This window comes from Kogia breviceps, chromosome 9, assembly GCF_026419965.1.
Source record: "Kogia breviceps isolate mKogBre1 chromosome 9, mKogBre1 haplotype 1, whole genome shotgun sequence".
NCBI classification, from domain to species: Eukaryota; Metazoa; Chordata; class Mammalia; order Artiodactyla; family Physeteridae; genus Kogia; species Kogia breviceps.
Genome location: NC_081318.1, coordinates 5,475,838 through 5,502,168, shown reverse-complemented (window position 1 = coordinate 5,502,168; position 26,331 = coordinate 5,475,838). Strand labels below are relative to the sequence as shown.

Genomic DNA, 26,331 nt, shown 5'->3' with positions numbered 1-26,331 from the left:
AGCATAATAGCAGAACTTAAAGTGTCAATCCCCGGCACCTTACATGGTGTCTGGCATATAAAGCTCCTACTGTGTTCCCAGTGTTAGCCTTTTCTTTAGGATTATTTAATGATTTTCAGAAGAAAAGTGTTGGATCATTTAGTACATTTAATAGGCTATGATTGGAAAATTAATGGAAAGATTTTAAGTATCTGTAGAGTGGCACTGTATAATAGGCATTGTCTCAGTGAACTGTACATAATTTAACTACTTTATGGAGCATAATTGAGCAGTAGTGGGTATGTACTGTGTTCTTTGTTACTAGAAGATGACTGAAAAGTATCTCAGAATGGGTCTTCTTAGCTTCAACTGTTGTGCTATAGAGAAATACCCTTCACTCTAATCTGGTAATGATGCAGGAATTTAACTTCAGTGAGATCTCAAGAGATTTTAGACCTTTGTCACCTAATAGTTTGCCACAAAGCATTTTTGGTGTAACAGTAGATGCTGATGGTAGCAAAAAAGGCTTGGTTTTTGAACAGCCACTATGGAAAATGGTGTGGAGGTTCCTCAAAAAATGAAAAATAGAGCCACCGTACGATCCAGCAAATCCACTCCTGGGTATTTTTCTGAAGAAAACATAAAACACTAATTTGAAAAGATGTATGCACCCCTGTGTTCATTGAAGCATTATTTATAATAGCCAAGATATGGAAGCAACCTATGTATCCACTGATAGATAAATCGATAAAGAAGATGTCATATATATACACACACACACAATGGAATATTATTCAGCTATTGAAAAACAATGGAACCTTGCCATTTGTGACAACATCGGTGGACCTAGAGGGTATTATGCTAAGTGAAATAAGTCAAAGAAAGATTTCACTTATATGTGGAATCTAAAAAAGAAAACAAACAGACAGAAACAGACTCAAAGATACAGAAAAACTGGTAATTGCCAGAGAGGATGGGGGGTAGGAGAATGCATGAAATAGGTAAGGAAATTAAGAGGTACAGACTTCCAGTTATAAAATAAGTCACAGGGATGCAATGTACAGCATAAGAAATATAGTCAATGGGCTTCCCTGGTGGCGCAGTGGTTGAGAGCCTGCCTGCTGATGCAGGGGACACGGGTTCGTGCCCTGGTCTGGGAAGATCCCACATGCCGCGGAGCGGCTGGGCCCGTGAGCCATGGCCGCTGAGCCTGCGCGTCCGGAGCCTGTGCTCCGCAATGGGAGAGGCCCCAACAGTGAGAGGCCCGCGTACCTCAAAAAAAAAAAAAAAAAAAAAAAAAAAGGAAATATAGTCAATAATGTGATAACTTTGTGGTGACACATGATAACTTATCGTGGTGATCATTTTGTAAGGTATAAAAATACCGAATCACTCTGTTGCATACCTGAGACTAATATAATATTCTAAGTCAGTTATAGTTCAATAAAAAAAAATGACAATGAAACTGTCTATGTAAACTGTTTAGCTGTCTTCCTCCTCCTCCTTCAGAGTAAACATTGATTTCCCAGGATGTGCTCTGCTTACATATTATACTCTTCTCTAAGACTTCTTGTTGCACAGAATCTAAACAGTGTCCTGTAACTTCTTTTGGAACAGAAATACACCTTAAAAATCATATAGTTATTTGTTAATTGTTAACACTAGATACTGTGCTAAACATAATGGGTTTGGAAAGATGGGAATGATCCTGTCCTTAAGGGGGTTTGCTTATAGTAAGTATAGCAATGCTTATACTATAGGCAAATTGTTCATTAGTATATCTCCAGTCTGTGTATCTGGAAAGGATTCTTCTGTCATTAACTGTACCTCTCCAGAATCTGAGTGTTGGCATCTCATTTTCCAACCAAAACATTCAGTCTTTCCAGGTCACTCTCTTTGGTAACATAACTCCAGCAATCATTCAGCCACACCGAAGTCTCTGACCATCGGCCCATCCACAGTTTTTCATCCTGCTTCGTTCTTCCTCTCATTTCTCCTTGTCTGGCTTACATCTGTGGTTTGTCACTCTCATCAGCACATTGCATATACCTTTCCCCACTCTTCTCCTCCTGTACCTTCCTGGCAAAACCCTGTCTCTTCGCTTACAAGGCACCTGTTCGTGAGCAGCTCCCAGACCATGGCTAGAGAAAACATGAAACCATACCATCTTGTCTCACTGCAAATTCAGGTAAACAGGTGGTTAGTCTTTTATTCATTTAAGTTTTAAAAAATATATTACATTGATATCTAACTGCTGAAGTTTTCGCTTTATTAACTATTCAAGTTTATGATTGAAAGTGTTTGGTTACTAGTTGTTTTGTATTAACTAACCTTTGACCCTCCTTTTAAAGGCTTTCAAGCCTTGGATGTTGAAGCCATGGGTATATAGAAGGAATGGCAAACAGTACGAAGCAAAAAGACTTCATTGTATAGATGCTGGATTCATTATTTGTTAGCATAGATTAGATTAAATTTTCAGCCTTTTGATTTTTGTTTGGATGTTTTAATTTCTTAAGCAGTTAGGGACCTGTTACTTTATTATATAATAGGCATCTGATTGGTTTCCACTTTTTTTCTATTTGGTTGTTAACTTCTTGACCTGTCTAAAGGACTTCTGGTCTTTTGCTTCTGAAGATTTATGATTAATTATATTTAACAAATGAACTGATTTTGTAAATTCCTCTCATTTTTATAGGTTCCTTAATTTAGTATGATTCACTACATAAAACAATTTCTCTAAAAAATTACCATACTATGGCTTGAAAAAAATAATTTTTACCTGATAGGATTGTTGAAAGTTAATACATTTTACAGTTCAGGACAAAGACTCTTGATGTTGAGCTGTTGTGGAGAGGATGAGTTGGGGGTATTCCGTGAAGAATCTGGACAGAGCTGGCCAAATCTTATGGGTGAGGTCTTTAGGATAAAACTTTCATTTTGCCCTTAAGTGCTGGCAGCCAAGAGATAGCCTAACATCATGCAGTGAACAAAATGGAAAGTAGCCTCCTGTTTTATCACAAAGAGCTTTATTTAATTTGTCAGATTGGACAGTGAGAGCCTGTTGTTTTTTGTACCTCTTCTAATAATTATTATGGCTATTGTCCTGCCCAGTTGTCATACTGTTGTTGACATAAAGTAGTCATGATCTCCATGTGTAGCATTAAGGTATTGCTTGGCTCAAACAGGATGGTAAACATTTGTTTTGAAATCCCGTATTTTACAAGCATATTGATAACCATATTACAGTAATTTTTTCTTTAATTTCAATAAATGTTTGTTATGTGCCAGGTTTTGTTATAAGCTCAGGAGATACTGTAGGAAATAGAACAGACAAAAAACTTGCTCTGATGAAGCTTACATTCTAGCAGAGGGGAGATAGATAATAAATAATAAACATAATGAATAAGGAGTTAATGTAGTATGTAAGAAGGTAGTAAGCTGCATGGAGTAGGGAAGATGGGAAGTGCTGGTGTTTGGCAGTTGAGTTGCAGTTTTAAATATGGTAGTCCAGATAGAACTTTGTTGAGAAGGTAATATTTGAGCAAAGATTCAATAGAGGTGAATTTAGCTGGGATGAAAAGTATTCTAGGCAGAGGGAAGAACCAACGCATAATCCCTAATACATTTAGTGACATATAAGGAGACCAGTTTCTAGGATGAAATAAATGAGCAGGGAAGTAGTCGGAGATATAGTCAGACTTACTAGGGACTTGTAGGTCATTGTAAGGAACAGATGGTCACAAATAGGCTTAATATTATATTTTAAATTTAGATCTAATGAGGAAAAAGTTAACATGTGTTGAATTTGTCCTATATTCTTTCATTCTGTAGATATTTTTCAGCATCTTCTATGTGCCATTTATTGTGCTAAGTGAAGGGAGTACAGTGAGCAAAGAAACAGCCACAAAAGGTAGCCACAGTTTTTATGGAGATTATCTTGGTCCAGTGCAAATCAGTGTTTGTGTGCTAACCATTGTGCCTGATGCTTTACAAATATTATCTTACATAATTCTAAGTATTTCATTTAATTCTAAGTATCTAATAAGGTAGTATTGGTAACTTGGAATACAGTTGATGAAAATGAGGCTAAGAAAACTTGGTAATTTTTCCAAAGTTGCATAGCCAGTATGCGACAGAATTGGATTAGAACTTAATCTTGTCTTTTCATTATCTGTTGTTTGGTTCCCAATCTGTCTCTGTGTCATAGGTAGCCTATTAACTGTGGAAGCTTGTTAAAGCTGTAGACCTCTTAGCACTACCTCTGCAAATTCTTGTTTAGCACATCTGGCACAGAGCCTCGGGAATCTGCATTTGTAATAAACACTCTAGGGACTCCTGTATTTTGGAACTGTTGCCTTCAATATTATATTTATGGTGGGTGTCCTAATCTTGTCCATAGTTTTAAAGAAAATGACTTCATCATTTCACCATTGAGTATCATTTTTGCTGTAAGATATTTAGAGATGCTCTTGGTCAGATTAAGGATTTCCCTATTCCTAGTTGCTAAGAATTGAGTGTTGAATTTTAATAAGCTCTTTATAACCTCCACTGACCAAATCATGTGCATTTTTTCCTTTAATTTTTTTGAAGGTAGTAGATAATAATAGGTTTTCAAATATTGAACCAGCCTTGTATTCCTGAAGTAAATATAACTTGTTCGTATGTATTCATTTTTTAAAACATTATTTGTTTCAGTTTTAGTGTTCTCTTTAATATTTTCATAATCTGTCAGAGATTGTCTTTAATATTCCTTCCTTATACTGTCCCGGTTTTATTACCAGGATGATAATAGCTTCAGAAAGTGAGACAAGAGCACATTTCCTCTTTTTCTGTTCTTTGGAGGCAGTTGTATGAGACTATTCATCTGTTCCTCAAATGTTAGATAGAACTCACTTGTAAAACTGTCTAGAAATGTTTTTATCTAGAAATGGTTTAATATTCAAAAGGACTAGTATAGCCATCCCAGTTTCCTGATTTTCCACTCTTAGTTGTGCGTTTATATTTTTCTAGGAATTTATCCATTTCCCTTAAATTTATGAACAATCTTTTAATCTACATCTGTATTCTCTCTTTTTTATTTTTGGTATTATTTATTCCTGCTTTCTCTCTTTTTTTCTTTCTTTTTTTCCCCCCTATCTTTTTTTTCTTGATTAGTCTTGCCAGTGCTTTGTTAATGTTATTGATCTTTTAAGAACCAACTTTTGGCTTTGTTACCTTGTTTCATTTTCATTTTCTGTTAATTCCTGATATAACTGTTTTTGTTTCCTTCTTTTACTTTTGTTGGGCTTATTCTATTCTCCTGAATTCATTGTTTGTCGTCTGTATTTTCTAACATTAGCATCCCGGGCTATAAATTTGGCTTTTGCTGTATCTCACAAGTTTCAAAAAGTAGTATTTTCACTATTTAGTTCTAAATAGCTTATAATTTCATTTAGACATTTTTTGAGTTTTCTGGTTATCTTTTTGTCATTGATTGGTTTTCAGCTTAGCTGTCTTGTGATCACAGCATGTGGTCTATAGGATGCAAACTCTTTGACCCCACTTTTTGAGGGCATTTGCTTTTGCTCTGTCCTCTCATGGACAGCCCTTCCCCAGATATTTGCAGTACTCACTACTTTATTTCCTTCAGGCCTTGTCTGTCACCTTCTCGGTGAGGCATACCCTTTTCTACTTCATATCGCTCTTCCCTGCTTTATTTTTTCTCCTTAGCACTTACCACTTTCTAATATTATCCAACATTGTGTTCAAAACTGGGTAGGGAAGGAAGTAAAATCCTTAAGGGATATGTGGCTGGGGACAGAAACAAAATATAAGCTTTGGAAGAAGGGAAAGGTTGAGTGCCTGCAGTGAGATTGAAGAGTAACTAATAGTAGTGCTGGTGACCCTTGAACAACAGGGGTTTAAGGTGCTTGGGTCCACTTATCTGTGGAGTTTTTTCAATAAATAATACAGTTTGCCCTCCATATTTCACAGGTTTTGAATCTGTGGATTCAACCAACTGCGTACAGAAATTGCCATCTGTGGTTGGTTGAATTCCTGGGTGTGAAACCCATGGATAAAGAGGGCCAGTAAGGGACTTGAGCATCTGTGGATTTTGGTATACATGGGGGCTCTGGAAGCCAACCCAGGCAGATGGATATCAGGGGGCAAATGCTAGCTAGTATGGGTAAGAACAACACTACTGGGGAGTCAGGATTGTGGTCAGAGAGTGAGGTTTTCATTTAGTATTTAAGAGGTTCGTCGATCAGTTGTGGATGATGATAAAATCAAGGGTAGGGGCAGGGTCCCTTAAGTAGAATGTGGGTGAAGGTGTAGGAGGGACATGAATCAAGACATTTGGAAACTAGGGTTTTGAAGGATTCTGGACATCACCCAACATGGTGGTGGGATTTGGGATAAAGGAGAAAGATGTGAAAAAAAATGTCAGTGTCCATCTGTCTTCCAGAGCTGCTTGATGGAATAGCCCTTGAATAGCATCGTCTGGCTTCTGGTGTTTGGAAAAGGGATTGGCTGACTTTCTCTCTTGGTCCATTCTGCGTTCAGGGTCAAGGAGGCCAGGTTGAACTGGGAAGGCCTGGAGTGGTTTGAGGAAAACAATCTAAATATAAATCTTCTTAGATAGTTGAAGAAGCGTTTGGCTCCTTAGATGCACAGTTCTTTATGGCATCAGAACAGCCTGTGCAGTTAGTCTTGAACTAAAGAATTTCATGGCCTTTTGAGGAATTAGTGCTTTTGTTTTTGATGTTGTTTGCTTGTTTTTTTCCTACCCCCAAGCAAATATTTTTAGGAAGTTATAATGCCTGTTTTAGTTGAAATATAATGTTTCACTTAAATGTTTCTAGTCTGTATTTCTGCAACATTTCTTTTGCAAAGTTGCAACTTTTAATTTTTCATTTGTTTTGAATCCTCCATTCAACATTTTCTTCTACTTCCAAATAAAGTGGTTCTTTTTCTGTGCATGTCTTTAATTTTAAAAGTGCTAACAGCTGACATGACAGCACTTTCATAGTTACCTGACTTTCCTTTTGTGCTGTAGTCATTTCCCTTTGGTATTACTGTAGTGGGAGTTTTTGTTTGTTTGGATGGTGGTGGTGGTTTTTTTTTTTTTTTTTTTTTTTTGAGCTTTTGAATTGACAGGTAGTGAAATAACTAATAGTTCTTGGTTGGCAGATAGTTAAGAAATTGAGCTATTTACTGTCTTCTGGGCTTACAGCATAACTGTACAAAACAGCTTAATTTTTTTAAACTTTTATTTTGTTTGTTTTTATTAATTTTGTTTATTTATTTTGGCTGCGTTGGGTCTTTGGTGCTTTGTGCAGGCTTTCTCTAGTTGCGGCGAATGGGGGCTACTCTTCATTGCGGTGCCCGGGCTTCTCCTTGCAGTGGCTTCTCTTTGTTGCAGAGCACGGGTTCTTAGGCACACGGGCTTCAGTAGTTGTGGCTCGCGGGCTCTAGAGTGCAGGCTCAGTAGTTGTGGCACACAGGCTTAGTTGCTCTGCGGCATGTGGGATCTTCCCAGACCAGGGCTCAAACCCATGTCCCCTGCATTGGCAGGCAGATTCTTAACCACTGCACCACCAGGGAAGTCCAGAACAGCTTAATTTGTGAATTGGAGCTTACTGATGTTGATTTGCTAAGAAGTAATGGGTAAGTAGTATTGCTTTGTAGATTTCTTCTGTATATACATGACTTAAATAGGGTTTCTCTGCCCTCGTGTTCAGTGAAACTATTTTATATGTGCACTGGGCTCTTTACAAAGAATGCCTCAGGAAGTTGTGTGAGGCCTCCATGAAGACCAGATATTATCAGAAAGCTTAGGAAAAAATTGCTGTTCAATGCTATATTGTTTGTAAGACATCATAAGGAGAGGGAAAATATAATTATTTGAACTCTTTCAGTTATAAATTTGAAATGTAACTGTTGAATCTAGAGTGGACATTAGGGCAGGTTTAATCTTTGATTGGAAAATGAATCTATTTTTTCAAGTTGCTTATTTTTAATAACAGATTTTAATATCTTTGAATTAAAAGATTTAGTCTTATAATTTTACAATTAGAAGGGACCTTGGATGTACTGTCATGACGCATGTAGTACTTGTATTTTCCTTATGAAAAGTTAGAACCTGAAAAAAAATTAGCAAACTGAAAGCAATCCAGAACAAAGGTGAAGAAGTATCCATTAACATGGGCAGATGAATAAGTCAGCTACTTTGCTGCTGTTAGTTTTCTGAGTACCAGCACATTGGCTTGTGGTTTTAATTGTTGAATCCCTTTATTTTTTTATTCAGTGCTATCCATATATCTTCTTATATTTGGCTGTTGGTTAATGGTATGCATAGAGGTCCTAAGTAAATTGTTTAGAAGTGATATTTGGTAGGTTGGAAAACTGAACATAAACTTGGTAGTTGATTTAGAAGTGTCTTGATGTGTCTAACATATTTATCTTTCTCTTTTAGGAAACTGAAAATGGCCCTTCAGCTATGCTAGGTCTATAATGGGAAGTGTCACAGTTCGATATTTCTGTTATGGATGCCTTTTTACATCTGCAACCTGGACGGTTTTGCTTTTTGTTTATTTCAACTTCAGTGAAGTGACTCAGCCACTTAAGAATGTGCCCATCAAGGGGTCTGGGCCCCATGGACCACTCCCCAAAAAATTTTATCCCCGTTTCACTCGAGGTCCAAGTCAAGTGTTAGAATCACAGTTCAAAGCAAACAAAATTGATGATGTGATAGAGAATCATATTGAAGATCCAGAAAGAGGCAACATGAAATTCTCTTCTGAACTGGGTAAGTGTATTTGATTTTTGCTAGCAGCATGTCAAAGTATTTTATCATTGGAAGTTTAACTGTTCTTTAAATCATGTATTGTTCAGAGAATTAGAAATGTGACATTTTTTCTGCACTGATTTATTTCGTTCATGAACTAGCTGAGGTCATATGATTTTTGCAGACTCAGTAGGGAGTTATATTCTATTTTGTCCAGTTCTGACTTCAATATTTTATGAGGACTTGGGAGAAACTAATGAGGTCCAGAATAGGAAAAAAAAAAAGAAAAGAAAAGAAAAGAAAGAATGAAAAATTAAGTGGCTAGAGAGAAAATGGAACCTATGGGGAAGGATTATAATTGCTAGCATTATTTAATAAGGGAAAGTAATGGTTGAAAATGACTATATTTAACATATTTTGAAAGGCAGAGTTAATTAAAGCAGAACATAAACCATTGAGTTTAGAAATAAGTTGAGATTACTTATATCTAATAAGATTTCTACTTATAAGAATTATTCAGGTGCCGGAATATATTTATTAAATACAGGAGTTTATAAAATAGAAACGTTTTTATTCTTCAAAAATTATATTCTGTTCAATTTGGAATCAAGACTGAATACTGTAATTCTAGAGTCCTGGTTTCAGCAAATTTTATTTTAAGGGATAAATGAGCCCTTTAAAAATTTGTCTTTAAAACTTAAAAACGAACTTTGATCTTCATTGACATGTCAAATAATAAGTAATTTAAGAGTGAAAACATATAGTAAGAGATTCAGAGAGAGTGAAAGATCCACAGAATATAAAGGAAATGTTAAAACAGATTTTTTTTCACTTCATCATAGTTTCAAAGAATAAAATCAGTTCCTAGGATTTAATCACTTCCTAATACAGGAGGTTGAACATATTTAAAATTATATGAGGAAATGGAGGCTATTACTTACTTTAGTTTTCATAAAATATACCTTCTAATCTTTTTCAGATAGCCATTTGGACATTTTAAAAGCATTAATGGGAAAATTTCTAGTTTTTTGGTTTATAGTAATTTTTGTAAAACTTTTATAAAGAAGTAACATTGGGTTTACCATTTTGAATGGACTTTGTTTGCCTGTGAAAGAAGTAGTGAGAGAATTGTAGATTTTTGAAGTGACAAACCCAAATTGCCTACCTGAAAAACTAAGTTTTTTATAAAAGATCCTAAAGATCACAAAAAAATATTATAACAAATAAATGAATTCAGCAAAGTTACAGGGTACAAGATCAACACACCAAAACCAGTTGTATTTCTGGACACTAGCAATAAACAGTCCAAAAGTAAAATTAAGGGAACAATCCCATTTACAATGGAATTAGAAAGAATAAATTACTTAAGAATAATATAGCCAAGGAGGTCTAAGATTTGTACACTGAAAACTACACAGCACTATTGAAAGACATAAAAATACATCTAAATAAATGGAAAGAGGTTCATGGATGGAATGCTAAATACTGTTAAGATGTCAGTACCACCCAAAGCAACCCACAGATTGAATGTAAACCTTATCAAAATGCCAGTGGCCTTTGTTGAAAAGATGGAAAAGCTGATTCTAAAATTGATAAGGAATTGCACGGGGCTCTGAATAGCCTGAACAGTCTTGAAAAAAGAACAAAGTTGGAGAACACACACTTCTCTATTTCAAAACTTCCTGATAGTGTGATACCGGCATACGAATAGATATGTATCAGTAGATCAAAGGATAGATTGAGAGTCTGAAAATATACTCTGTGACATCTGTGGTCAAGTAGCATCTATGGTCAGTCATACCTAAGGACAAGTGACATCTGTGGTCAGTTGACTTTCAGAAAGGGTGCCAAGAGCAGTTAATGTGGGAAGAATGGTCTTTTCAACCACTGGTGCTGGGACAAATAGATACCCCCATGCAAAGGAATGAAGTTGAACCCTTACCTCATGTCATGTTAAATTAACTCAGAATGGATCAAAGACTATAAAACCCTTAGAAGAAATCATAGGGATAAATAAGATAATTGTGGAAACACTGCATTCTGTATTTCATCCCCTCACATCTGGGAATCCATAAAACAAACAATATTCTTTAAAAAAAAAAAGAAAGAAACCTGCTCAACTTGAACCTGCCCCCCCCCCCCCCCCCCCCCCCCCCCCCCCCCCGGCAGTGAAAGTGCTGAGTCATAACCACTGGACTGCCAGGGAATTCCCTTACTTGACTTTTAAAATCTAGTCTTTTCCTGAATTATTTGACTGTGAAATCTTTCTTTTCTTTTTAACGTCTATTAATGTCCAGTGGAATTAGTTTTCCATGACCAGATTTTGAGAAATGCTGTTAACAAGGGAGTCATTCTGTGAGGAGAGGCTAAAGGTTTTATGTGGGAAAGAGAAAGCAAGAGGAGGCTTTATTGTTCTTGGTAAAGATAAGATTTCTAGCAACATTAGAGCAAAGATGTTAAATTATAATGATCTTGATTAGATCTGTGGAGGACTTTCTGGACCAGAGAATTATAGAGAGGTTTATCAGTAGTATAATTTTTTAGGGGAGGAGTTCATATAAAAACTCGCCATTAAAAAAAAAAATTTTTTTTAGACAAAAATTAACAAAACCAAAAAATACCTGGCATTAATTGGGGCCTGTTGAGGTCTATATGGGGGTTCTATCATCTATTGCTTTTATGAAAAATCATCATTAAGTCTCTTTTTTCTTGGTCATAGGTAAGTTTTTCTCTTGAAAATATTCTTAAAATTATAGCTAGTGAGCAGGTGTCATTTATGGTTAAGGTACACTTGCTTTTTGAGCTAAACTGATAAAAATTTGACTTAAACCTCAATTTACTTTTTTGAAAATGGAGACAAACTAGATTTGAGAAACATGGCTATTACCTGGTTATAAGAAGTTAAGATCAGGGCTTCCCTGGTGGCACAGTGGTTGAGAGTCCACCTGCCGATGCAAGGGACACGGGTTCGTGCCCTGGTCCGGGAGGATCCCATGTGCCGCGGAGCGGCTGGGCCTGTGAGCCTTGGCCGCTGAGCCTGTGCGTCCGGAGCCTGTGCTCCGCAACAGGAGAGGCCACGGCAGTGAGAGGCCCGTGTACTGCCAAAAAAAAAAAAAAAAGTTAAGATCATAATATAACAGTAATTGTAGCATTCCTTTCCAGATTTAATGTACTGACTGTGATGTCACTCTTTTGCAGGTATGATTTTTAATGAACGTGATCAGGAGTTGAGAGACTTGGGGTATCAGAAACATGCCTTCAATATGCTTATTAGTAACCGCTTGGGCTACCATAGAGATGTGCCAGATACAAGGAATGCAGCGTATGTTCCTTATTGGTTTCTGCTAATCACTTTAATAACAGTGTTTTTGGTGCCAGCATAATAAGTCATGGGGATGGCGTTAATATTTTGCAGTTAGGCTTATTATTCAGGATACTAGAAAACTTAAGACAGATTTCCACTCATATTATGCTTGAAGCCACATGGTCTGAGATTGTACTGACAGAGTTCTAGAGCTTGCTGTGTTTCTTTTGAAATTTAAAATCATGTGGGAAAAAGGAGGGAGATGCTACCTGTACATAAGTAAATAACCTTCCAAGCATAAGTTTATTTTAAATGTTTGTTTATTGGATTCATGGCAAGAAGGAATTAATATCAGTGAAGAATTCTACTCATCATCTCACTTTTCTGTTTTCATTATTTTTGTTTCTTCAAAGGCTTTTCATTCATTTGGTCAATCAGTTATTCATTCCACAGATCTGTTTCAGCACCTTTTGTTTGCTGGACTCTCTATTAGGCCCTGGAAATAAACAAAATAAGACAGAGTCTCTCGGTTCACAGGGCTTAGAGTCTAGCAGGGGAGGTAGATAAAGAAGTGAGTGATTGCAGTACCACAAGAATGAGGGCTGTGATAGGAGTTGGTGAAATGGGGTCCTCCAAACCAGAATGACCAGGGAAGGCTTCATAGAGGTTGATGACTGAGCAGTGATGTAAGGGAAGGTTTTCCCCTATGTAGGGAACAGATCGAGGCATAAAATTACACTATTTGTCAAAGGGGCTGCAACAGTTCACTTTGCCTGTAGTGGAGGAATGGCAAGACACTGGAGGTGGGCAGGGCCCAGACATCGGAAGGCTTCGTATGCCATGCAGAAGAACATGGAATACCAGATTTTATTGTTTAAGTTAGTGGTTTCTTTTATTGTGCTTGCTTAAAGCCACTTAATCCTTTTTATCAAATAGTTGCTTACATGGAAGCTCTTCCATTATCCTGATACACATCACAGTTTACTCAAATCTTTTTCTATTATTGGGCAAAATATAAAATTTTCAAATACAAAATTTCACATTTCCATTATTTCCTTTTGAAACCTCATTGAGAAGAAACTGAACATCAGCTTATGAGTGCTGCATTAAAAACACGCAGTGATTTTAGTAAAAACACATTTTTATGTACCAAAAAAGAAAAAAATTCAAGTTTTTAAAACGTTGACCTAAAAATAAGCGGAGTTGCAGGTACTGGAGGGAGAAATCATTAACAAATGTAAAACTGTTAAAAAAGAAAACACATTGTTATCTTAAACGCTTTTAAAAAATTGTTAATAATGTAAGGAAGAGGCTGAACAAGGGGACAGTTAATGTTTAGTGAATAATAACCTAAAACATTTGAGCTTTTAAAATGTCAGAATTTTCCCATATTCGTCTTCACAGATGTAAAAATAGGTCTTACCCGACGGATCTGCCAGTCGCTAGTGTTGTTATTTGTTTCTACAACGAAGCCTTTTCTGCCCTGCTCCGCACCGTGCACAGCGTCCTGGACCGCACGCCAGCCCGGCTTCTTCATGAAATTATCCTCGTGGACGATGACAGTGACTTCGGTAAGGACTGTTGTAACTGGCAATGTGGGATCTATGCTGTTGTTCACTGTCGTGCTGACCACATCAGCAGAGCTGACCATTCAGTACTTAGTGGATAGGAGGACCCTCGTGCACACAATTGCAACAGAGCCAACCACAATTAAATGCCTGATTATAGGGTAATTTCAAAGAAACTGCATTACCTTTGTAATCTGTTTTCAAACTGTGCTACCCAAATTTGGCCCTTGAAATTTTTCCCTTGGCTTACCTTTTTAAAAGAGTATTTTTATTTTGAAATAACTATAGATAGACAGTAAGTTACAGAGACGTCCTGTGTACCCCTTCACCCAGTTCCTCCATTGGTTACATCTTTTTTTTTTTAAACATATTTATTGGAGTATAATTGCTTTACAATGGTGTGTTAGTTTCTGCTTTACAACAAAGTGAATCAGTTATACATATGTTCCCATGTCTCTTCCCTCTTGCATTTCCCTCCCTTCCATCCCCCCATCCCACCCCTCTAGGCAGTCACAAACCACCCAGCTGATCTCCCTGTGCCATGCGGCTGCTTCCCACTAGCTATCCACCCTACGTTTGGTAGTGTACCTACGTTTGGTACTGTACATATGTCCATGCCACTCTCACTTCGTCACAGCTTACCCTTCCCCCTCCCCATATCCTCGAGTCCATGCTCTAGTAGGTCTGTGTTTTATTCCTGTCCTACCCCTAGGCTCTTCATGACATTTTTTTTCTTAGATTCCATATATATGTGTTAGCATACGGTGTTTGTTTTTCTCCTTCTGACTTTCTTCACTCTGTATGACAGACTCCAGGTCCATCCACCTCACTACAAATAACTCAATTTCATTTCTTTTTATGGCTGAGTAATATTCCATTGTATATATGTGCTATATCTTCTTTATCCATTCATCTGTCGATGGACACTTAGGTTGCTTCCATGTCCTGGCTATTGTAAATAGAGCTGCAGTGAACATTTTCGTACATGACTCTTTTTGAAGTACAGTTTTCTCAGGGTATATGCCCAGTAGTGGGATTGCTGGGTCATATGGTAGTTCTATTTTTAGTTTTTTAAAGGAACCTCCATAGTGTTCTCCAGACTGGCTGTATCAATTTATATCCCCACCAACAGTGCAAGAGTGTTCCCTTTTCTCCACACCCTCTCCAGCATTTATTGTTTCTAGATTTTTTTTTTTTTTTTTTGGTGGTACACGGGCCTCTCACTGTTGTGGCCTCTCCCATTGCGGAGCACAGGCTCCGGACGCACAGGCTCAGCGGCCATGGCTCACGGGCCCAGCCGCTCCGCGGCATGTGGGATCTTCCCAGACCGGGGCACGAACCCGTGTCCCCTGCATCGGCAGGCGGGACTCTCAACCACTGCGCCACCAGGGAAGCCCTGTTTCTAGATTTTTTTGATGATGGCCATTCTGACTGGTGTGAGATGATATCTCATTGTAGTTTTGATTTGCATTTCTCTAATGATTAATGATGTTGAGCATTCTTTCATGTGTTGGCAATCTGTATATCTTCTTTGGAGAAATGTCTAAGTCTTCTCCCCATTTTTGGATTGGGTTGTTTGTTTTTTTGTTATTGAGCTGCATGAGTTGCTTGTAAATTTTAGAGATTAATCCTTTGTCCCTTGCTTCATTTGCAACTATTTTCTCCCATTCTGAGGGTTGTCTTTTGGTCTTATTTATGGTATCCTTTGCTGTGCAAAAGCTTTTAAGTTTCATTAGGTCCCATTTGTTTATTTTTGTTTTTATTTCCATTTCTCTATGAGCTGGGTCAAAAAGGATCTTGCTGTCATTTATGTCATAGAGTGTTCTGCCTATGTTTTCCTCTAAGAATTTGATAGTGTCTGGCCTTACATTTAGGTCTTTAACCCATTTTGAGTTTATTTTTGTGTGTGGTGTTAGGGATTGTTCTAATTTCATACTTTTACATGTAGCTGTCCAGTTTTCCCAGCACCACTTATTGAAGAGGCTGTCTTTTCTCCACTGTATATCCTTCCCTCCTTTATCAAAGATGAGGTGACCATATGTGTGTGGGTTTATCTCTGGGCTTTCTATCCTATTCCATTGATCTATATTTCTGTATTTGTGCCAGTACCATACTGTCTTGATTACTGTGGCTTTGTAGTACAGTCTGAAGTCAGGGAGCCTGATTCCTCCAGCTCCATTTTTTGTTCTCAAGACTGCTTTGGCTATTTGGGGTCGCTTGTGTTTCCATACAAATTGTGAAATTTTTTGTTCTAGTTCTGTGAAAAATGCCAGTGGTAGTTTGATAGGGATTGCATTGAATCTGCAGATTGCTTTGGGTAGTACAGTCATTTTCACAATGTTGATTCTTCCAATCCAAGAACATGGTATATCTCTCAATCTGTTTGTATCATCTTTAATTTCTTTCATTAGTGTCTTATATTTTTCTGCATACAGGTCTTTTGTCTCTTAGGTAGGTTTATTCCTAGATATTTTATTCTTTTTGTTGCAATGGTAAATGGGAGTGTTCTTAATTTCACTCTCAGATTTTTCATCATTAGTGTATAGGAATGCCAGAGATTTCTGTGCGTTAATTTTGTATCCTGCTACTTTCCCAAATTCATTGATTAGCTCTAGTAGTTTTCTGGTAGCATCTTTAGGATTCTCTATGTTTAGTATCATGTCATCTGCAAACAGTGACAGCTTTACTTCTTTTCCGATTTGGATTCCTTTTATTTCTTTTTATTCTCTGATTGCTGTGGCTAGAACCTCCAAAGCTATGTTGAATAATAGTGGTGAGAGTGGGCAACCTTGTCTTGTTCCTGATCTTAGTGGAAATGGTTTCAGTTTTTCACCATTGAGGAAGATGTTGGCTGTGGGTTTGTCATATATGGCCTTTATTATGTTGAGGAAAGTTCTCTCTATGCCTACTTTCTGCAGGTTTTTTTTTGTATCATAAATGGGTGTTGAATTTTGTCAAAAGCTTTCTCTGCATCTATTGAGATGATCATATGTTTTTTCTCCTTCAGTTTGTTGATATGGTGTATCATGTTGATTGATTTGCGTATACTGAAGAATCCTTGCATTCTTGGAATAAACCCCACTTGATCATGGTGTATGATCCTTTTAATGTGCTGTTGAATTCTGTTTGCTAGTATTTTGTTGAGGATTTTTGCACTATGTTTATCAATGATACTGGCCTGTAGTTTTCTTTCTTTGTGATGTCTTTGTCTGGTTTTGGTATCAGGGTGATGGTGGCCTCATAGAATGAGTTTGGGAGTGTTCCTCTGCTATCTGTTGGAAGAGTTTGAGAAGGATAGGTGTTAGCTCTTCTCTAAATGTTTGATAGAATTCACCTGTGAAGCTATCTGGTCCTGGGCTTTGGTTTGTTGGAAGATGTTTAATCACAGTTTCAATTTCAGTGCTTGTGATTGGTCTGTTCATATTTTCTGTTCCTTCCTGGTTCAGTCTCGGCAGGTTGTACATTTCTAAGAATTTGTCCATTTTTTCCAGGTTTTCCATTTTATTGGCATAATGTTGCTTGTAGTAATCTCTCATAATTTTTTGTTTCTGCAGTGTCAGTTGTTACTTCTCCTTTTTCATTTCTAAATCTATTGATTTGAGTCTTCTCCCTTTTTTTCTTGATGAGTCTAGCTAATCGCTTATCAGTTTTGTTTATCTTCTCAAAGAACCAGCTTTTAGTTTTATTGATCTTTGCTGTCATATCCTTCATTTCTTTTTCATTTATTTCTGATCTGATCTTTATGATTTCTTTCCTCCTGCTAAATTTGGGATTTTTTGGTTCTTCTTTCTCTAATTGCTCTAGGTGCAAGGTTAGTTTGTTTATTCGAGATGTTTCCTGTTTCTTAAGGTAGGATTGCATTGCTATAAACTTCCCTCTTAGAACTGCTTTTGCTGCATCCCATAGGTTTTGGGTCGTCGTGTCTCCATTGTCATTTGTTTCTAGGTATTTTTAAATTTCCTCTTTGATTTCTTCAGTGATCACTTCGTCATTAAGTAGTGTATTGTTTAGCCTCCATGTGTTTGTATTTTTTACAGATCTTTTCCTGTAATTGATATCTAGTCTCATAGCATTGTGGTACTTGATATAATTTCAATTTTCTTAAATTTACCAAGGCTAGATTTGTGACCCAAGATATGATCTATCCTGGAGAATGTTCCATGAGCACTTGAGAAAAATGCATATTCTGTTGTTTTTGAATGGAATATCCTATAAATATCAATTAAATCCATCTTGTTTAATGTATCATTTAAAGCTTGTGTTTCCTTATTTATTTTCATTTTGGATGATCTGTCCATTGGTGAAAGTGGGGTGTTAAAGTCCCTTACTGTGATTGTGTTACTGTCAATTTCCCCTTTTATCGCTGTTAGTATTTGCCTTATGTTTTGAGGTGCTCCTATGTTGGGTGCATAAATATGTACAATTGTTATATCTTCTTCATGGATTGATCCCTTGATCATTATGTAGTGTCCTTCTTTGTCTCTTGAAATAGTCTTTACTTTATTTATTTATTTAGTTATTTTTTGTGGTACGCAGGCCTCTCACCGCTGTGGCCTCTCCCATTGCGGAGCACAGGCTCTGAATGCGCAGGCTCAGTGGCCATGGCTCATGGGCCCAGCCGCTCCGCGGCATGTGGGATCCTCCCGGACCAGGGCACAAACCTGTGTCCCCTGCATCAGCAGGCGGACTCTCAACCACTGCGCCGCCAGGGAAGCCCGAAATAGTCTTTACTTTAAAGTCTGTTTTGTCTGATATGAGAATTACTACTCCAGCTTTCTTCTGATTTCCATTTGCATGGAATATCTTTTTCCATCCCCTCACTTTCAGTCTGCATGTGTCCCTAGGTCTGAAGGGGGTCTCTTGTAGACACCATATATACAAGTCTTGTTTTTGTATCCATTCAGCCAGTCTGTGTCTTTTGGTGGGAGCATTTAATCCATTTAAATTTAAGGTAATTATCGATATATATGATCCTATTACCATTTACTTAATTGTTTCAGGTTTGTTCTTGTAGGTCTTTTCCTTCTCTTGTGTTTCTTGCCTAGAGAAGTTCCTTTAGCATTTGTTGTAAAGCTGGTTTGGTGGTTCTGAACTCTCTCAGCTTTTGCTTGTCTGTAAAGGTTTTAATTTCTCCATCAAATCTGAATGAGATCCTTGCTGGGTAGAGTAATCTTGGTTGTAGGTTCTTCTCCTTCATCACTTTATTTTTTATTTTTTATTTTTTTTTGTTTTTTTTAACATCTTTATTTGAGTATAACTGTTTTACAATAGTGTGTTAGTTTCTCCTTTACAACAAAGTGAATCAGTTATACATATACATATGTTCCCATATCTCTTCCCTCTTGTGTCACCCTCCATCACACCCTCCCTATCCCACCCCTCTAGGTGGTCACAAAGCACAGAGGTGAACTCCCTGTGCTATGCTGCAGCTTCCCACTAGCTATCTAATTTACATTTGGTAGTGTGTATATGTCCCTGCCATTCTCTCACATCATCACAGCTTACCCTTCCCCCTCCCCATATCCTCAAGTTCATGCTCTAGTAGGTCTGTGTTTTATTCCCATCCTACCACTAATCTCTTCATGACTTTTTTTTTTTTAGATTCCATATATATGTGTTAGCATACGGTATTTGTTTTTATCCTTCTGACTTACTTCACTCTGTATGACAGACTCCAGGTCTATCCACCTCATTACAAATAACTCAGTTTCATTTCTTTTTATGGCTGAGTAATATTCCATTGTATATATGTGCCACATCTTCTTTATCCATTCATCTGTTGATGGACACTTAGGTTGCTTCCATGTCCTGCCTATCGTAAATAGAGCTGCGATAAACATTTTGGTACATGACTCTTTTTGAATTATGGTTTTCTCAGGGTATATGCCCAGTAGTGGGATTGCTGGGTCATATGGTAGTTCTATTTGTAGTTTTTTAAGGAACCTCCATACTGTTCTCCATAGCGGCTGTATCAATTTACATTCCCACCAGCAGTGCAAGAGGGTTCCCTTTTCTCCACACCCTCTCCAGCATTTATTGTTTCTAGAGTTTTTGATGATGGCCAATATGACCGGTGTGAGATGATATCTCATTGTAGTTTTGATTTGCATTTCTCTAATGATTAATGAGGTTGAGCATTCTTTCATGTGTTTGTTAGCAATCTGTATATCTTCTTTGGAGAAATGTCTATTTAGTTCTTCTGCCCATTTTTGGATTGGGTTGTTTGTTTTTTTGTTATTGAGCTGCATGAGTTGCTTATAAATTTTGGAAATTAATCCTTTGTCAGTTGCTTCATTTGCAAATATTTTCTCCCATTCTGAGGGTTGTCTTTTGGTCTTGTTTATGGTATCCTTTGCTATGCAAAAGCTTTTAAGTTTCATTAGGTCCCATTTGTTTATTTGTGTTTTTATTTCCATTTCTCTAGGAGATGGGTCAAAAAGGATCTTGCTGTGATTTATGTCGTATAGTGTTCTGCCTATGTTTTCCTCTAAGAGTTTGATAGTGTCTGGCCTTACATTTAGGTCTTTAACCCATTTTGAGTTTATTTTTGTGTGTGGTGTTAGGGATTGTTCTAATTTCATACTTTTACATGTAGCTGTCCAGTTTTCCCAGCACCACTTATTGAAGAGGCTGTCTTTTCTCCACTGTATATCCTTCCCTCCTTTATCAAAGATAAGGTGACCATATGTGTGTGGGTTTATCTCTGGGCTCTCTATCCTGTTCCATTGATCTATATTTCTGGTTTTGTGCCAGTACCATATTGTCTTGATTACTGTAGCCTTGTAGTAGAGTCTGAAGTCAGGGAGCCTAATTCCTCCAGCTCCATTTCTCGTTCTCAAGATTGCTTTGGCTATTCGGGGTCTTTTGTGTTTCCATACAAATTGTGAAATTTTTTGTTCTAGTTCTGTAAAAAATGCCAGTGGTAGTTTGATAGGGATTGCATTGAATCGGTAGATTGCTTTGGGTAGTATAGTCATTTTCACAATGTTGATTCTTCCAATCCAAGAACATGGTATATTTCTCCACCTATTTGTATCATCTTTAATTTCTTTCATCAGTGTCTTATAGTTTTCTGCATACAAGTCTTTTGTCTCCTTAGGTAGGTTTATTCCTAGATATTTTATTCTTTTTGTTGCAATGGTAAATGGGAGTGTTTTCTTAATTTCACCCTCAGATTTTTCATCATTAGTGTATAAGAATGCCAGAGATTTCTGTGCATTAATTTTGTATCCTGCAACTTTACCAAATTCATTGATTAGCTCTAGTAGTTTTCTGGTAGCATCCTTAGGATTCTCTATGTATAGTATCATGTCATCTGCAAACAGTGACAGCTTTACTTCTTCTTTTCCTATTTGGATTCCTTTTATTTCTTTTTCTTCTCTGATTGCTGTGGCTAGAACTTCCAAAACTATGTTGAATAAGAGTGGTGAGAGTGGGCAACCTTGTCTTGTTCCTGATCTTAGTGGAAATGGTTTCAGTTTTTCACCATTGAGAACGATGCTAGCTGTGGGTTTGTCATATATGGCCTTTATTATGTTGAGGAAAGTTCCCTGTATGCCTACTTTCTGCAAGGTTTTTATCATAAATGAGTGTTGAATTTTGTCAAAAGCTTTCTCTGCATCTATTGAGATGATCATATGGTTTTTCTCTTTCAGTTTGTTGATATGGTGTATCACGTTGATTGATTTGCGTATATTGAAGAATCCTTGCATTCCTGGGATAAACCCCACTTGATCATGGTGTATGATCCTTTTAATGTGCTGTTGGATTCTGTTTGCTAATATTTTGTTGAGGATTTTTGCATCTATGTTCATCAGTGATATTGGCCTGTAGTTTTCTTTCTTTGTGACGTCTTTGTCTGGTTTTGGTATCAGGGTGATGGTGGCCTCATAGAATGAGTTTGGGAGTGTTCCTCCCTCTGCTATCTGTTGGAAGAGTTTGAGAAGGATAGGTGTTAGCTCTTCTCTAAATGTTTGATAGAATTCGCCTGTGAAGCCATCTGGTCCTGGGCTTTTGTTTGCTGGAAGATTTTTAATCACAGTTTCAATTTCAGTGCTTGTGATTGGTCTGTTCATATTTTCTATTTCTTCCTGGTTCAGTCTTGGCAGGTTGTGCATTTCTAAGAATTTGTCCATTTCTTCCAGGTTGTCCATTTTATTGGCATACAGTTGCTTGTAGTAATCTCTAATAATCTTTTGTATTTCTGCAGTGTCAGTTGTTACATCTCCTTTTTCATTTCTAATTCTATTGATTTGAGTCTTCTCCCTTTTTTTCTTGATGAGTCTGGCTAATGGTTTGTCAATTTTATTTATCTTCTCAAAGAACCAGCTTTTAGTTTTATTGATCTTTGCTATTGTTTCCTTCACTTCTTTTTCATTTATTTCTGATCTGATCTTTATGATTTCTTTCCTTCTGCTAAATTTGGGGGTTTTTTGTTCTTCTTTCTCTAATTGCTTTAAGTGCAAAGTTAGGTTGTTTATTCGAGATGTTTCCTGTTTCTTAAGGTATGATTGTATTGCTATAAACTTGCCTCTTAGAACTGCTTTTGCTGTATCCCATAGGTTTTGGGTCGTTGTGTCTCCATTGTCATTTGTTTCTAAGTATTTTTTGATTTCCTCTTTGATTTCTTCAGTGATCACTTCATTATTAAGTAGTGTATTGTTTAGCCTCCATGTGTTCGTATTTTTTACAGATCTTTTCCTATAATTGATATCTAGTCTCATAGCGTTGTGGTCGGAAAAGATACTTGATACGATTTCAATTTTCTTAAATTTGCCAAGGCTAGATTTGTGACCCAATATATGATCAATCCTGGAGAATGTTCCATGAGCACTTGAGAAAAATGTGTATTCTGTTGTTTTTGGATGGAATGTCCTATAAATATCAATTAAGTCCATCTTGTGTAATGTATCATTTAAAGCTTGTGTTTCCTTATTTATTTTCATTTTGGATGATCTGTCCATTGGTGAAAGTGGGGTGTTAAAGTCCCCCATTATAATTGTGTTACTGTCGATTTCCCCTTTTAAGGCTGTTAGTATTTGCCTTATGTATTGAGGTGCTCCTATGTTGGGTGCATAAATATTTACAATTGTTATATCTTCTTCATGGATCGATCCCTTGATCATTATGTAGTGTCCTTCTTTGTCTCTTGTAATAGTCTTTATTTTAAAGTCTATTTTGTGTGATATGAGAATTGCTACTCCAGCTTTCTTCTGATTTCCATTTGCATGGAATATCTTTTTCCATCCCCTTACTTTCAGTCTGTATGTGTCCCTAGGTCTGAAGTGGGTCTCTTGTAGACAGCATATATATGGGTCTTATTTTTGTATCCATTCAGCCAGTCTGTGTCTTTTGGTGGGAGCATTTAATCCATTTACATTTAAGGTAATTATCGATATGTATGTTCCTATTACCATTTACTTAATTGTTTCGGGTTGTTCTTGTAGGTCTTTTCCTTCTCTTGTGTTTCTTGCCTAGAGAAGTTCCTTTAGGATTTGTTGTAGAGCTGGTTTGGTGGTTCTGAACTCTCTCAGCTTTTGCTTGTCTGTAAAGGTTTTAATTTCTCCATCAAATCTGAATGAGATCCTTGCTGGGTAGAGTAATCTTGGTTGTAGGTTTTTTTCCTTCATCACTTTAAATATGTCCTGCCACTCCCTTCTGGCTTGTAGAGTTTCTGCTGAAAGATCAGATGTTAATCTTATGGGGATTCCCTGTGTGTTATTTGTTGTTTTTCCCTTGCTGCTTTTAATATGTTTTCTTTGTATTTAATTTTTGACAGTTTGATTATTATGTGTCTTGGCGTGTTTATCCTTGGGTTTATCCTGTATGGGACTCTCTGTGCTTCCTGGACTTGGTTGACTATTTCCTTTCCTATCTTAGGGAAGTTTTCAACTATAATCTCTTCAATATTTTCTCAGTCCCTTTCTTTTCCTCTTCTTCTTCTGGGACCCCTATAATTCGAATGTTGGTGCGTTTAATGTTGTCCCAGAGGTCTCTGAGACTGTCCTCAGTTCTTTTCATTCTTTTTTCTTTCTTCTGCTCTGCAGTAGTTATTTCCACTATTTTATCTTCCAGGTCACTTATCCGTCCTTCTGCCTCAGTTATTCTGCTACTGATCCCGTCTAGAGTATTTTTCATTTCAATTATTGTGTTGCTCATCATTTCTTGCTTCCTCTTTATTTCTTCTAGGCCCCTGTTAACTGTTTCTTGCAAATTGTCTATTCTATTTCCAAGATTTTGCATCATCTTCACCATCATTATTCTAAATTCTCTTTCAGGTAGATTGGCTATTACCTCTTCATTTGTTAGGTCTGGTGTGTTTTTATCTTGCTCCTTCATCTGTTGTGTGTTTTTCTGTCTTCTCATTTCGCTTATCTTACTGTGTTTGGGGTCTCCTTTTTGCACGCTGCAGGTTCGTAGTTCCTGTTGCTTTTGGTGGCTGTCCCCAGTGGCTAAGGTTGGTTCAGTGGGTTGAGTAGATTCCCTGCTTGGGGGGACTAGTGCCTCTGTTCTGGTGGATGAGGCTGGATCTTGTCTTTCTGGTGGGCAGGTCCTCGTCTGGTGGTGTGTTTGGGGATGTTGGTAACCTTATTATGATTTTAGGCAGCGTCTCTGCTAATGGATGGGGCTGTAGACCTGTCTTGCTCTTTGTTGGGGATAGGGTGTCCAGCAGTGTTCTTTGCTGGTTCTTGAGTGAAGCTGGGTCTTGGTGTTGAGACGGAGATCTCTGGGAGATTTTCGCCGTCTGATATTACGTGGAGCTGGGAGGTCTCTTGTGGACTTGTGTCTTGAGGTTGGTTCTCCCACCTCAGGGACACCGCCCTGGTGCCTGGCTGGGGCGCCAAGAACCTTTAATCCACACGGCTCAAAATAAAAGGTAGAATAAATAGAAAGGAAAGAAAAGGAAGGAAGGATGGAGGGAGGGAAGGAAGGGAGAAAGGAAGGAAGAAATGAAGGAAGCAAGAAAGGAAGGAAGGAAGGTGCAGAGGAAGAAAGGGAGGAAGGAAGAGAGGAAGGGAGGAAAGAAGGGGGAAGGAAGGAAGGAAGGAGGGAAGAAAGGAAGGAAGAAAGGAAGAAAGAAAGGGAGAAGACAGAGTAGTATAAAGTATAGTTATTAAAATAAAAAATAATTATTAAGAAGAAAAATTTCCTTTAAAAAAAAAAAAACAGAAAAATGGGTCGGTCTAACCCTAGGACAAATGGTGAAAGCAAAGCTATACAGACAAAATCTCACACAGCAGCATACACATACACACTCACAAAAAGAAAAAAAGGGGGGAAATAATAGTATATCTTGCTCCCAAAGTCCACCTCCTCAACTTGGGATGATTCGTTGTCTATTCAGGTTTTCAACAGATGCAGGGCACTTAGAAGTTGATTGTGGAGCTTTAATCCACCGCTTCTGAGGCTGCTGGGAGAGACCTCCCCCTCTCCTCTCTGTTCGCACAGGTCCTGGGGTTCAGCTTTGGACTTGGTCCCGCCTCTGCGTGTAGGTTGTCTGAGGGCGACTGCCCTTCGCTCAGACAGGACGATGTTAAAGGAGCAGTTGATTCGGGGGCTCCAGCTCACTCAGGCTGGGGGGAGGGAGTGGCACGGGGGCGGGGCGAGTCCGCGGCGGCAGAGGCCGACGTGACGCTGCACAGGCCCAAGGCGCGCCGTGCGTTCTCCCGGGGAAGCTGTCCCTGGATCCCGGGACCCCGGCAGTGGCGGACTGCACGGGCTCCCGGGAGGGCCGGTGTGGAGAGTGACCTGTGCTCACACACAGGCCTCTTGGTGGCAGCAGCAGCAACCTTAGCATCCGACACCCGTCTCTACTGTCCGTGCTGACAGCCGCGGCTCGCGCCCATTTCTGGAGCTCCTCTACGCGGTGCTCTTAATCCCCTCACCTCACACCCGAGGAAGCAAAGAGGCAAGAAAAAGTCTCTTGTCTCTTCGGCAGCTCCGCGCCCGCTTCTGGGGCTCCTTTAAGCGGCGCACTTAATCCCCTCTCCTCGCGCCCAGGCAGCAAAGAGGGAGGAAAAGGTCTCTTGCCTCTTCGGCAGCTCCAGACTTCTCCCGAACTCCCTCCCGGCCAGCCGTGGCGCACTAGCCCCCTTCAAGCTGTCTTCACTCTGCCAACTCCAGACCTTTCCCTGGGATCCGACTGAAGCCCGAGCCTCAGCTCCCGGCCCCGCCCGCCCCGGCGGGCGAGCAGACAAGCCTCTCGGGCTGGTGAGTGCCGGTCGGCACCGATCCTCTGCGGGAATCTCTCCGCTTTGCCCTCCGCACCCCTGTGGCTGCGCTCTCCTCCGCGGCTCCGGAGCTTCCCCCTCCGGCGCCCGCAGTCTCTGCCCGCAAAGGGGCCTCTAGTGTGTGGGAGTCTTTCCTTCTTCACGGCTCCCTCCCACTGGCGTAGGTCCCGTCCCTATTCTTTTGTCCCTGTTTATTCTTTTTTCTTTTGCCCTACTCAGATATGTGGGGAGTTTCTTGCCTTTTTGGAGGTCTGAGGTCTTCTGCCAGCGTTCGGTGGGTGTTCTATAGGAGAAGTTCCACGTGTAGATGTATTTCTGATGTCTCTGTGAGGAGGAAGGAGATCTCCGCGTCTTACTCTTCCGCCATCTTTAAGCCGTCTCTCTCCTTCATCACTTTAAATATGTCCTGCCACTCCCTTCTGGCTTGCAGAGTTTCTGCTGAAAGATCAGCTGTTAACCTTATGGGGATTCCATTGTGTGTTA

General features: G+C 38.6%; 1 protein-coding gene across 10 annotated transcripts in view; it reads left to right on the top strand.

Annotated features, from left to right (window-relative positions):
* Window positions 1-26,331, top strand: part of GALNT11 (polypeptide N-acetylgalactosaminyltransferase 11) — a 62,638-nt gene that overhangs the window by 15,047 nt on the left and 21,260 nt on the right. For 7 of the 10 annotated variants that reach the window (XR_010842032.1, XR_010842030.1, XR_010842033.1 and 4 more), the window contains 3 exons: window positions 8,435-8,767; window positions 11,945-12,068; window positions 13,455-13,621. Coding sequence is in view for 6 of the 10 variants with exons in the window: in XM_059074097.2 (XP_058930080.1) it covers window positions 8,473-8,767; window positions 11,945-12,068; window positions 13,455-13,621 (586 nt within the window). In the remaining 4 variants the exon portion in view is untranslated. Of the gene's footprint in view, window positions 1-7,533; window positions 7,627-8,434; window positions 8,768-11,944; window positions 12,069-13,454; window positions 13,622-26,331 lie in introns of all 10 variants that reach the window. The other 3 variants (XR_010842031.1, XM_067041788.1, XM_067041790.1) reach the window with 1 other exon arrangement.